Below are 14,095 nucleotides of genomic sequence, written 5' to 3'. Positions count from 1 at the left end.
GTCCGAACGAGTTTGTATTAACAAGACTCGACTGTATCTACATGAATCAATCACACTGATGGGGATCAAGTACAGAATTAAACGACAGGTGTTTTCAATCAATTAAAAGAGTAATCTCCATGTACAAAAGTCTCCCATTGTAAGGGAGCATCTCACAGCTATGCTGGAGTACATGCAAGAACATGTTCATCCACAAAACTGCACCAGGAACACTGTTTTCTTTCACGCAAAAAAGCCATGTTCCCAAAATGAAAGTCCCAAAAGATGCTCGCGATAGAAATGGACACAAATCAATTGAAGGACATCTACAGTTTTAAAATGGTATTGCCAAATGGCAATGTATATACACCATAGCACAATGTTTTTTCTTAAAGTTAATAGTTAGATATTGCAACCACCATATTAAAAACTGAACCTAATATCATGCACACTTCTACATTGAATTCTTACAATAAAGATTACAAAAAGGGTAAAAAAGAAATAAATAAGTAAAAATCATTAACTTGACAGCAGCAAAATTGAATAAAACTCTTTTTACCTTAAATATATACTTCTAAAGATTTTTTTCTAGAGACTTAATATAATGCTTAACCCTTGGAGAGCCATGGCAGGGGTGTCCTCCACTTAGTGGTGCAAAAAGAAGGAAACCCAATTTCGAAAGGAATTTTAACCTACTTACTTAACTTATTTGAACTTTTCTATAATGTAGTGAAGTATAGCTCTTGAACCATACGTGGTGCAAAACAAAATCTTTTAAAGAATCGCAAGAATCATGCTATTGTGCTAATTTGATGTCATGTACAAGTCACCAAAATCACTGTTGTCCACGTGTATGTCTAGTGTATTTTTTTGTCTTCAGACTTTGGAATTCTCTCCCAGTGTCATTGCGATCAATAACTGACTTGGAATTGTTGTGGCTCATTTATTTGAAAATTGTTTTCCTTAGTCGTGTATTTAATTGTTTATGAATTATACAGCACATTGCGAGCTCCTGAAATGCGCTATATAAGAATGTGTTATTGTTATTATTATTCAAATCCAGATCCGGAGCTAAGTCAAGCGGATGGATTAGCTGTCCATGAACAAAATTTTTAAACTACCATATCTCAGAGACAAAATTGTATTAGCAATCATTTTTTTTGGTGACCATTAAATTGAATTTTTGAAATATGCTCAACAAGTAGGTGAAAATTGCTGTCAAAAGTGGGTTTCCTTCTTTTTTTTTTTCAAGGGGAATAAAATCTGTTGTTTCACAGCCGGTTCTGGCTCTCTAAGGCTTATCAAAGAGGGACGGCAAAATCACACACAAGCGAAGTCAAAATGGATTACAACTTTCCTTTACAGCTCTATCGCCGGAGATGAACTATCAGAAGTTCTGACCAGCGGGGGTAACCGACCTTGAGGCTGGATGAGGTATTCCTTGTCTGCTGCCCTCGCCTGACTGCCTTGATAGTCGCCGTGGTGTTCGTCCGTCCCATTGTCAATGCAGCCGGGGTTAGAGGAGTGGCTTGCAACGTCCGAGTCAATAAGGAATTCCGTCGCGCCATCTTGGGATGCGTGTCTTGCATCCGAATTGAACGGCGGTGGTTCGATCTGTCGCGAGCGATACTTCTCGCCTCTTTTCGTTTTCACGGGGGCTGCGTTGCGAATGTCCCAGTCCTTGTTAGAATTGGTGTTGGTGTTGACCGAGGCATGGGAACCGTTGACGGTTGGTCCCTGTTTGGGGTCAGAAGTGGGATGGACGGAGTTTGTGCCATTAGCTTGAGGGATGGGGTGGACATCTATATGCTGTGTGGTCGTAGCCGACCCGGTTTCGTCGGGAGTTTCTCCATTTTTGCTGCTGCCAAGTTTCTTCTTCTTGCGTCTCGGTTCTCGACAACCTGTTTTCTTTTCCTTGCCTGAAAAAGCAGAAAATAAAATAAACAATAACCAAAAATAAGAAATTGCTCAACGACAAAGGATGCAAGCAAAGCCTTTGTTTTCAAAAACTTTCTTTTTGAACAGCAAATTTGCAAACTAAAAATAGACATCTTTCTGGAAATGCTTTCATCTACTTTTTTTTCTACAAAGAAAAAATGCACTAATTTTGAAATGGTTTATGTTTGCATGAGAAGCTTGTATTTATGGTAAAGCATTGATCTAATGTAAGCAAGGCAGAAGGGAGATTTGAAGAGACTAGGAACAAGTGTATGCTTAATTATATAAAAAAACGATTGAATCTTATTCGTTTAATTTTTTAGAGTCCAAAACCTCATAACAATCTGTGTTTTCTCTTGTAAATTTTACTTAAATTTGACAAAAGGATTAAATGTCAGCAACTAAATGAACAAAAAAGAAGTTAAAAAAGAAAAGATAAGATTGAAAACAATGGATGCAAAAAACTAAATTGATACAAGTGGAAATTGAGTACACATTTTGTTAGTATTCCAGTTGGAATGCAAATATGGATTATAGAAATGGTGTGACTGATAGCAAGTCTATGAACGCCCTTGTTCAGTACTAATTAGCATAATAAATACATGCAGGTCGTATTATCTGTCAATATGCAGTAAGGAATGTTACGCTTTGTGGGCATGCCACGTCAGGTGCAATCAACTAGATGAGGGTTGTTGCGTTCACAAACCGTGAAGAACACGTACAATGGTGATGTAAATAGGGATGGGCTCTATTGACAAATTATGATATTTTTTTTTATGGGAATCACCAGGACGACAGAGTAATATTTACTCAGACGGTACTTTTTTACATTAATAATAAATCAACAAATATGAATAGAAATACCATCCCTTATTATAATGCAGTGGTAAATATTTTAGAAAAAAAAAATAAAGAAATATTTTGCACGAAGGTACATGTATACATGTATGCTTAGGTGTAATTACAACTGCAAATTTCAGCAAGAATTATTCAATGCAAGAAATCTGGTCTCTTAAAATCATATTTCCCCCATGTTTTCTAAATCTCTTTAATTCTTATATATAAATTTCACAATTTCACAATTTTTTTAAAGGTTCGAACAGTGCAGTTTTGGCACACATGCAGTCATGATATCAGAGGTTACAATGTTATATAAATATTTAAATTGCTCACAGAACTATCTGGTAATTTTAAATATAATCACCAAAATTAGTGTGCCACTATACCATCATATCTGAATATTAACCCGTTATTAGCCAATCCGCATGCACACTGCCCATCATGCATAGCAAATTACGCAATAATATAGACACCATATCCACCACAGAACATGCATGGACGGTACATTACCAGAATAACAACTCACACAGAAACAACCATCAATTAAACCGGGCCAATTAAATGCCAATGTTAACCCTCCCTGACACAAAATTCAAGTCAATAGCAGGCTTTGAAGCAAATCCAGGTAAAAAAAAGTAGGAGAACAGTATAGAAAAAAAAGGACAAAAGTAGGACTCTGGAGGACAAAATCAGGATAATAAGTTAGACTTTTGCGGGCTTTCAGGAGCACATGTACATGTAGTTTTCGTTGATACTCAACCATGTCCACAGCAAGCCTCAGCAAGTGCCCCCCCCCCCCCTTGCTACGCCCATGCTCATTTGGCATGTTCTGTACTCACAACACTTGTGCTCCATCCTCAACTAAGCTCTTGGAAGTACAGTTGCAGTACTCCTGCGCCCAAGCCCTTCATTGTGTGATTTACATACAACAGTGTGTAACACTGTTATGAAAAATATTCCATGAGATTTCACTTCTCTGAGTTGTGGGGCAAAAAAGTAGCAAAAGTAGAGCAAGGTAACAAAAACTGTGAAAAAAATAGAAAAAGTAGGAATACTTGAAAGCCTGCAATATTGAATCCCAGATACTCAAATTGAACCCAAATCTGACTTCAAACTTGTCTACTCTACTCCTTAGTTAGCTGATCAAAAAAGGCAATTCTAGTAGCTGAGAAATTGAACAAAGACCCTGACAAAATGGGGAACCCCCAACCACAGGGCTGGCTAGCTCAGTTGGTAGAGCACCGGAGCGGCAATCCGGAGGTCGCAGGTTCAAACCCTACTCCTGTCAATGTCTTTGTTCAACTTTAAAAACGCTGGGAAATCAAAGCTTGGATCAGAGAAGTTAGGACTAACGGTTAGGCCAAAAAATAAATAAATCGGTCTCTGGTCAGCGCGTGCGTCGATTTTAATCATTCAAATCTTCAATTTGTCCGCGGTAGCTACAGCAGCGCCCTCTATTGCCGCACCTCCTCAAATTTTTGTACCAAGGAATGGAGAAATTGCACCAAGGCAAATGATGGAGGGCACCAAGGCAAATTATGGAGGTCCCCGATGTATATGAGGACACAACAAAAGCAAAATAGTACCCACCTTGTCTGTACAATCCAACCTTCAAAAAAAAAAAAGGCCCAAAAAAACCAAACAAAAAAACGCATCGCCGCATCAATTCCGGAGCTTTGGTCTGACCAGAGACCGAATATTTTATTTTTTTGGCCTTAAGTAGTATGCATATCTTTCCAAAAACGATTATATTGACATGTTTTTGAAGGCTGCGGAAAACAGCACGCCACTTTGTTTGGTAAATTGATACAATCATGCTCATCTGTCTGGTTTAGCTATGCCACCACTTATTAAAACAAAAGCAAAATTAGCAAGCACTACAAGACACTAACTAACTTTTACAAGAATATAATGCGATATCCATGAAGCTTGAAAACAAACCAAAAGAAAAATCAAAAATTGCAGGCAAACTGAACAAGTTTTACAAACAGCATCAGCAGACACTACAGCAAATAGCAGGCGAAGCATTTTTGTTTTTGTTTAACCTTTTACAAGTTAACTCACTTTGATGTTTTCAAGCGTGTTTGATTGCGACGGACCCTTTTCAAACTTGAGCCGGTGCCCCGCCTTGAACCGGTGCCTCGGCTGAAATAGCCACATAAAGCAGGCAGTGTGTGTGTTTGTACAGACACCGTGCCACAACCACGACAAGGCAATAATTTGGATGCGGTGGGAAAACAAAGAAACAAGCATTTGATTTTTTGTTTGATGGTGGGGAACGGGTTGACCAGGGGGAACACAGAAAATTTAAAAAAAAGGGTTAAATGAATTTTTGTAATCAAAGAATGATGCTGATTTAGGGCTAATGATTATGAGGCAGTTAAAACCGGGAAAACAAAAAACGGAAACTTGTCAAAATTACTCACAGAAATTGTTTCACTGATAAATTTTTCAGACCTCGAAAAAATAAATCAAAATTAAGTTGCCGAAATTTATGAACCAAATAATTCGACATTTGATGGAGAAAAATTTATTCTGCAAGTAAAGAAAAAACAAATATTTCCAAAACAAGAAAAAAAATCCAAAATGCACACGGCTGACTTTTCTAATTTTATTTTATGAAAGACTCTGTTGCGTAACAAGTTGTCCATTTGTATCTTTCTTTTCAAAGTACAAACGTGCAAATATACAAGTATTATTTCTACAGTTTGTTTTCCTGAGAAAAACTACTTCGATTCGAATTAGCCCCAAATTAAAATCAAGCTGGAATGTCGGGAACCATTAGTAAATTTATGGTGCGAGATGTTGACATGCATGGACACGATGGATACCTGAAAAAAGAGACTTTAAGAAAACTTGTCGCGGGGGACGCTTGACGACTACGCTTTAGGGTTTTCATCGTCATCATCATCTTCTGGAGATTGCCAGTCGGTGAAGAGAAAATAGAGGAGGGATGGGGATTGAGAATAAAGAGAAGAAATACAACAAAAACATGTAAAAGAGAAAGAGTTACTAATGGAAGAATCACACAATCTAACCCTAGCAGTGCCATGTTGTAAAATTCGTAAAATGCTAACAAATTTGGACGTCGATTTTGTTCAAATTGTGGACTGACTTTATTGGCCATTGGAACTGCTAGGATTTTCAAAGAGAAGATTCAAAAACATATGAACAAGTGGACTAATGTGATATTCTCCATTAAAATCAGGAATTTAAAAAAAAAATCTTTTTTGAGACAATACTTCACATTTGAAGTCATCAATTTAGCACCGCAGATAGGTGATGGAATTGTGCCTTTGATGTCACAGATTTGTCCTTTGATGCAAATATAGGTAGAATAACAAGCAATGGCAGCCATTTTGAAAATGTTGAAAATTGCTTGTTATTGTACCCATATTTTTCAAAGGACAAATCTGTGATGGTCCTATAGCCAAATATCTTTCTGTAGACATACATGTACCGGTACATGTACCCAGACCGTGTGGCACCGCGTGCCAAATGCCATGCTTGTATCATCAAAGGCACAATTCCCCCAAATATTTCCCCTTTCTGTCCCACTAGGTAAACGACAAGTCAATATACAATTCAGATCAAAACTACCACTAGATGTAGTCTTAGTTTACTTTAAAATTCACTTTTCCTGATTTGAACAGAGGTTCACATACTAAATTGCACATCACATCGATTTTGAAATTCCGCAGCTACGACACCACAGCGAATTGGCGTCCAGCTGCGGTTGAATACATCTTGCACAGATGTGATACATAGGTGGTCAGTTGTTTGCATCAGTTATGGTGTTTGGAAATGTGATATTAAATCACAACCATCGTTTGAGAAAATGGTGTTGGTGCCATGCAGAAAGCTGGTGGTCATGGTGGGTGATTTTCTCAGGCCCGGTTCATACTCGGCGCGAAAGCGAAAGCGAATTTGTGACGTCATGGCAAGTATTCGCGCTGCGAATTCGTAAAAGTTGAACACATTTCAACTCGGGTGAATTTCGCAGCGAATGTTTCATGACGTCAAATTCGCTTTGCATTCGCTTCCGCATGAAGTACGAACCGGGCTTTAGTCTGATTAAAAAAAAGTCTCTTATTTCCGAACCCCACAACCACCATCTTAAAAAAACAAAACAAAGAAATCTTTTGCCAGTGAATCACATATTTTCTTTGATCTCATTTTTAATCCCTTTTTGATTAAAAAAAGTTATAAATTTCTTTTGATGCCACCAGCTAACCAGGGGAAGACAAGTTTAGAGGAAAAAGTTCCGTACTAAATGATGACAATCGAGACACATGTAGAATATTGTGATGTATCAAAGAAGCAGAAACATGAATTTCTATGATTAACAAACATTAACACGGCTACAGATGTCATGGACAGAAATCTCTAAAACAGAATACATTTGCAGTTCTTTCTATAGCCTTTGGGGCTGTGTGGAGTTGTAGGTTTGTCTATAGAAGTTCTATTATTTTTTTTTTAAATAGAATTCTATAGAATTGTTTTTGTAAGGGGTACATGTATAAAGATGCATGATTCATTTTCTCATACTGTCCCAATTTGTGAATAATTTTGAATATCTTTTTCCCCATCACCTCATAATATGAAGCACTCATGCACATTTGCATAGTATGTGAATTATTTGTGCTGCAACTCGACTTGTTTGCAAACGTCACCATAATTTAAAATACAAGTACATTGTATAGTGTATATATCACACTGAAGTGCACATCCCAACCACCCATGGTTGTGCACATAAAATGGAACCTTCAGAAGACGTGGATCTCTACTATTATCAGATACCTATGTAACATTTTTAGTTGGGTCCTTGTAGTGTTATGCACATAACAACTTGCTTCTAATTTCTCTGTACATGTATATTGTGTGCTTCAGTCATGCCATTAGGAATGCACAGTGCACTCTGTTTAATACACGTGTACTTATTAAGGACAATGGGAGAGGCTCTGGAGTGGGAGGGGCTTGGGTGAGCAGATGGGGGAGGAGGCGGGGGATGTTTATTTAATACTCAAAGACAATCAAGATGCCAATTTTCAAGGGTTGATCAAGTTGAAGGGTGGGGGGGGGGGGTCGTGGTGGGTGGGTCATGGTGGGGGAGTCATGGTGGGGGAGGGGCACAGCCACAATTGAGGCAGGGGGCACACAGGAGATCAAGGGAGGGGGAAGTGACACTACGAAAGGTGTATCATGATAAACTGGGGGGGGGGGGGTAACTTGAGTTGCCGATTTCAGAATTTGCAATGAAGGAAGTGGGGCTTGGAAAGGGTCTGTTGTGTAACATGGGGGACATGATGACTAGCAGTGGGGAACATCTGTCTAAAAGTGGTCTCCTCACGAGCACAACAGTTGGCATGTATCAAGAATGATGCAATCGTGACTGCACTATCATAATTATGACAAACTTTTCAAACTTCTAATTTCCCTACACCTTGCAACGTGATGGATCTGCAACATGCATTCGCAGACAAACATTGCATGGATGTGGTTGTTTCTGGGAAAGAAACCAGAAAACTCGGTGTAAAACATGACAATGTGTTCCATTCCGAAGACATACATACTTATGTTACTGTTTTGATCAGATGGCTCAATGGGCACAACTGAAAGATAAAGGGATAAAATCAAGGAAAGGAAATTATTCAATCACCTTTTTTTATCCCCGTAACATTTAAAACTCGGGTATACTTACTTAAGATGCGCATTTCATTCAAAACATTCTTCTACATTGCAAGGAATTTGCAACAAAGTTTTAGCAAAAGCGTTCACACTATTATTTCACACACATGAATGTTACAAAATTTGGTAAATTCACACCAGCATAAAGGTAATATACAACATTTGCAAAACATCAAAACACAAACTACAAAATTATTATGAAATACCTTACTTGACTGTAAGTGAATAATAGTCTCAAGCATCCTGTGAAATCATAGCACCTGGTGTGCTGTCATTTCCAAGTAAAGTGGAATTCTTGTATCAATTTCCAATGATGGTCGGCCGACCATCATTGGAAGAAACTGACTCTTTTTCTTTAAATACTGCCCCCAATTTACCAAATTTAATTAGTCCACATTTCAGTTACACATCCCTGAACGGGTGGAAGCCAGCTAGTCTGGTTCCCTGACATGACATGCCGACGTCTAAAAATCGATCCGATTTGTCTGAAGTAGGGTTAGGGAACCAGACTACAAGAAGTTGGATTTTCCAGCATCTTATGAACACAAAACTTTAAACAAGTCAGTGTAACAATATCTGCTATAAAGTACTACCCCCAATCCATCCAGTTCGGAAATTACAGCAAAAGCAAATGTTGTATATTGCCTTGAATGTTAGTTGTTAATAAACAAATTCACAAGGTGGTAGTCGATTTTCGCACAAGTCTCAAAAATATCAATTTTTGTTGCCGGTCCCAGAGTGCCAAGCCTAATGTCATCTTTGTACTTATCTCAACGACTGACTATCACTTGTCAGCCGGGCAGTGCTATTGTATAGGATTACCCGTAACACCAATGAATGGGTTAAATCCGTCCCACTGTAGACACGATGCCTGAAAAGAATTCCAGCGAATACCCATTGGGAATCTATTAAATAAAATTGTGCCATTCTGGTAACAGCTTTAATAGGCTTGCCTACTCTATTTTGTTCCCCCGAAATCTGGGAACAGTTCTGTGGAAATCAGCAATGACATTATTTGAGGCGGCTGGATTTGCCCATCCAGTGAGACCTTACCTGAGTTCTTGTTGACGGACGTCAGAACGATTCCCTCGCCATGGGCATCATTGGATGGGATGTCGGCACGCTTGCTGGTCACAAGTCCTCTCTTCTTTTCCTGCCGTTTTCTGACAAAAATTTAAAACAAAATTAAAAAATTTTCTATTTCAGATATTTCGATTATTGAAAAATGTTGATATCGACAGTGCTTGTTGTGAATGCAGTTGTGATCGACTTGCGAATTGACTTGTGATTGAAATGTGATTTGACTTGTGATTAGCTTGTGATCAACTATGATTGGCTTAAGATTTGACTTGTGATTGACTTGTGATTGACTTGTGATTGACTATGATTGGCTTGAGATTTGACTTGTGGCTGACTTGTGATTGACTTGTGATTGACTTGTGATTGACCTGCAATGATTATTGACTGACTCAATCAAAACTTGCAACTTGATAATAAATGAACTTGTAAATTGACTTGTGATGGACTAATGATGACCTGTGACTGACTTTAACCCAATTTGACAGAACTTGCGATACTCACTCATTGAAGTGAAGGCAGAAGGTTATCAGGATGAGGACCACCAGAGTAGCGATGGCCAGTGGTATCATGATGCTGTTCATTGTGCCATCCAGGGGCTTCCCGACGCGCTCGTCACCGATGAAAACCACCTCGTAACTGGTGGCGTTTTCAATGTCTGCCTTGTTTGTCTTCAAGATCGCTGAAGATATGATGAAAAAGAGCATATATTACACACAGTTGCTTGGACTAAAGAACACAATGATTCTTTCTCCTTATCGTCGGGCAAATGTTGATTCCTGATACGCTTGGCAGCGTGTGGAGGTAACGTTGGTGCTCAGCTCTAGTTGGTAACCCAGCTGTTACGTTGTAGGATTGCTAACCCAAGCAGTGCCCAGTTATAAACATTCACTACAGTGAATGACGCTCAGTAAATTTTACAATTGAAGGTTCAACTGAGTTTCCTCCTCTGGTACATTCTAAGCAAAGGTTCAATTCTCCAGATGGTCACGTGACCTTTTCTGCCTAGATACCATGTCGTTAAAAGTGGTTTTTGCAAGTGTTGTAATTCAAGTCCGGTCACAAGTCTGGTCACAAGTCCAATCACAAAAAACAGTGGAGGAATGCCTTTGTCATAGTTCATTAGAATAGCTTGTGACTTAATCTGGGACTGGATGACGTAACTTGTGATAACTTGTGATGGACTTGTAAGGACTTGTGAGGACTTATGACGGCCTCGATAACAACACTGTTTTTTTTTTATTCCTTACTCAAAACCTTCGTCCCAATAAGTCTGATGGGAAAAAAATCAAAACAATCTTTGTCAGTGTAAGGAATTTTGTTCTTACTTTCGAGAGTTGACTTCTCCAGGGCATACTGGTTGCCTTCAGCCGGTTTGTCCTGCGTCACGATCGAGACATAGAACACTATCTGAACGTCGGCATTTTCGTCCGATGGGTAGCCATCTAGAATCACAACATCTTCGTCGGTAAACGGAACCCTTTACAAACGAAACAAGACCGAATATAAGGTTTTTTAAATCATGTTTTTTGGTCTTTAACGGGGAAACTTTCAACTCCATGCCATCTGAGCAGAAGTGAGGGAAAAATGTTAACACCTTTTTTGGGTTGGACTTGAACCAAGGACCTCCTACTTACTAGTGCAGTGTCTGCACCACTAGACCATCAGATGCACACATCTGCAAAATTACATCTAAAAAATCACTTGTTTTATCAAGACAATATTTTCAAATACTTTCTCAGGACTACCCTGCTAAATCCAACAGAGTCCAACCGGAGTTTCCTGCTCAATCCACTGAGCCTTATTTTCAGTTGCCTGCTGAATCCAACGGAGTCCAACTTGGCGTTATAATGCGGTTCAGTTGCCTGCTGAATCCAACATTTTGCTTCAGGAATGTACACAAGGGTTTACTGCTCAATCTAACAGGCTCCATCGGGTATATGATATAGTTGGATCCTGTTGGATTCAGCAGGGTTGGGGTTATTTTTAATTTTTTTTTAACTTACATGGTTCCCAGATCGCAGTCTTCCGCAGAGCAGTAGGTGGTAACACTAGCAGCCACAGCCATCACAAACTTGTCTGTAGGTTTGTTGGTATCGTCATTCCACTGGAGGAACAAAAAAAACCAGATAAATACTTTGATGTAAATATTTACGCCTTGTTTGTCACCCGAGATTTAAAATAGTGTGAAAATAGCTCTTTTGAAGAAAAAAAGGGCAAACAACAATCCTGGTGGGATTTAACGTCAATCTAAATGGAATCTTTACTTCAATTACCTGTTTCAAGCTGACTTCGTCGAAGCGAATTGAAATCTGGTTGTCTTTAATTTCTGTTTTAAAATAATAAGACAGAAAATCCATTTTAACGATATAAACAAACACTGTACATGGAATTAAGGATAATGCACACAAAAACAAGTTGCCATGAGAATTCGGGCGATTCACAATGCAGTGCGCCACCAAGAGTTTGCCACGGAGAGTTCATTTTTCCCAGTGCATTGTGGGAGATGGTCGACAAATTCGCAGCCCGGGACATTTGAAATTGTTAGTTTTTCTGGTCAGTAGTTTCATAAGCGTATGATTTGAGTATCTGTTTGCCCTTTTCTTTTCTTTTTATCAATATGGTGTTTTTTGAAAGGCGACAGAACGCTATGCTCCAATCTATAACATATTAGCTCAAGTTGTCTACTGACACTCATTCAAATGGGCCATGATTTGTCGACCGTAAACTTGAAAAGTGGACTCTCCACAGCAAACTCTTGGTGGCTCACTGCCAAGTTACACAGGCTAATGCAAACCTAGCGGACACTCAATTTTACTTGCTCACCTTCTGATTGTGTTGCCATGGCAACAGTTAGAAGCAATGCTAAACAGGCAAAGGTTGTTACCCGATGAGGAACGTCCATCATGGTGATTATGCTGAAACTGACGTGAACATAAAAAGTAATGCGCAAAATTAGCCTCTGTTCCTTGCTCTGTCACTGTCTATAATAGGCCCTACTACAAAAATACAAAAATAAAGTTGTTTCTCTTTTTCCGGATCGCAAAATTTATTCAGTCTGCTTTAAGCTCCATTAATCCACAAATTACCACGAGATACTACACAATTATTTTCCAAATTAAGCTTTTTTAATTTTGAATATGCGACGTAACTTTAGTACCGATACCGCTTTTCTTAGTTCCTGATATTTTTAATCAGTTCTGGATCGGGAAAAAATGTTGCAACCTGACGCCACTCCCGCGATTGTGTACAAAGTCTATGGAGAGTCAAGAATTTATTTTAGGTATATCCTAACAAAATTGGAAATATTTCTCAGTGCCAGGTTCATGTCTTATAATCTTTTTGCAATGAATGACCTTCATTGAGATGTATGAAGAAAAAAGTGGCGTCAGGTTGCAACATTTTTTCCCCGGATCGCATCAAAAACTGCTTAGCAATAGCACCACCAACAATAGCCCCACTAGTGTGGCCGTCGGTATGCTGCGCTGAACCTCTAGCCACACACCGTGTTACCGCGCGCTACTGAGGACGAAGTTTCATAAAATCTGCGGTCCGTTTCTTACATTCTCAGTTTCTTACTTTCTTATGGTTGTACTCTATGATGTTTCACCTATCACTTCTGGGATGCTTAGGTCTAATGATGTTCCATTTTCCGAGATATTCTTCAATCTTAGACGTTTCACGAGTGCATATGGGCTCCAGAAAGATTGAAGAATATCTCGGAAAATGGAACATCATTAGACCTAAGCATCCCAGAAGTGATAGGTGAAACATCATAGAATACAACCATAAGAAAGTCAGAAACTGAGAATGTAAGAAACGGACCGCAGATTTTATGAAACTTCGTCCTCAGTAGCGCGCGGTAACACGGTGTGTGGCTAGAGGTTCAGCGCAGCATACCGACGGCCACACTAGTGGGGCTACACCAACAAAAATTATAACCATGTTGTCAATAGTCACTACAGAAGCTAGCCAACAAAAAAAGACAAGAAAAAAAAAGAAAAAAATTACGGGAAGCCTCACCGAGTAATATCAAAACCGAGAGTCAACAGAAAATAGGCGTAGGCTTCATTTTATACATTATAGGTTGTGGTTTCCCACAATGACAATTGCATCCTCCATTTTACCCAAACTAAATGCAAAACAAAATGAGAAAAACAGAACACAATTAAACAGCAAAATAAAAAGGCCTCAGATCTTACCTTCTTCGGAGAAATGGAGATTAATTTCTAGACCAGGGGCTGCTATATTTCACAAAGTAAAATATTTTGTAGAAATATATTGAGAAAAGTGAAAAGAAAAGCTAATTTATTGCAAAAATTGTTGTGGAAAAATCGACCGCCCTGTTCGGCTATGTTGCTATTTGCTTTTCGAGGATGAACCATTATGTTCACAGGGGGACCTTTAGAAACCAATGTACTTGAAAAAAGTAATTACAGTATATTAGCTAATTATTATTGTTAGAAAAAAAAGAACGTTTTAACAATTAAATATCAGTACAATGTATTTTGTGGTTTTATTTTGTATTTTAGTTGGTAAACATACTATTATATTAATAATTATATTAGTGTTT

General features: G+C 38.6%; 1 protein-coding gene across 1 annotated transcript; it reads right to left on the bottom strand.

Annotated features, from left to right (window-relative positions):
- Positions 1-249: 249 nt before the first annotated feature.
- LOC119724739 lies at positions 250-13,894 on the bottom strand. The gene is made up of 8 exons (XM_038195929.1): positions 13,725-13,894; positions 12,349-12,446; positions 11,799-11,851; positions 11,529-11,629; positions 10,851-11,002; positions 10,027-10,204; positions 9,499-9,608; positions 250-1,898 (listed from the first exon to the last, which is right to left on the bottom strand). Exons 2-8 carry the CDS (start codon positions 12,428-12,430, stop codon positions 1,339-1,341), a joined length of 1,236 nt encoding a protein of 411 aa, XP_038051857.1. The 5' UTR covers positions 12,431-12,446; positions 13,725-13,894; the 3' UTR covers positions 250-1,338.
- Between the last annotated feature and the right edge of the window lie 201 nt (positions 13,895-14,095).

Source organism: Patiria miniata, unplaced genomic scaffold (assembly GCF_015706575.1).
Source record: "Patiria miniata isolate m_02_andy unplaced genomic scaffold, ASM1570657v1 HiC_scaffold_18, whole genome shotgun sequence".
Taxonomy (NCBI): Eukaryota; Metazoa; Echinodermata; class Asteroidea; order Valvatida; family Asterinidae; genus Patiria; species Patiria miniata.
The sequence above is the reverse complement of the archived record's forward strand: the minus strand, read 5'-3'. Positions and strand labels throughout refer to the sequence as shown.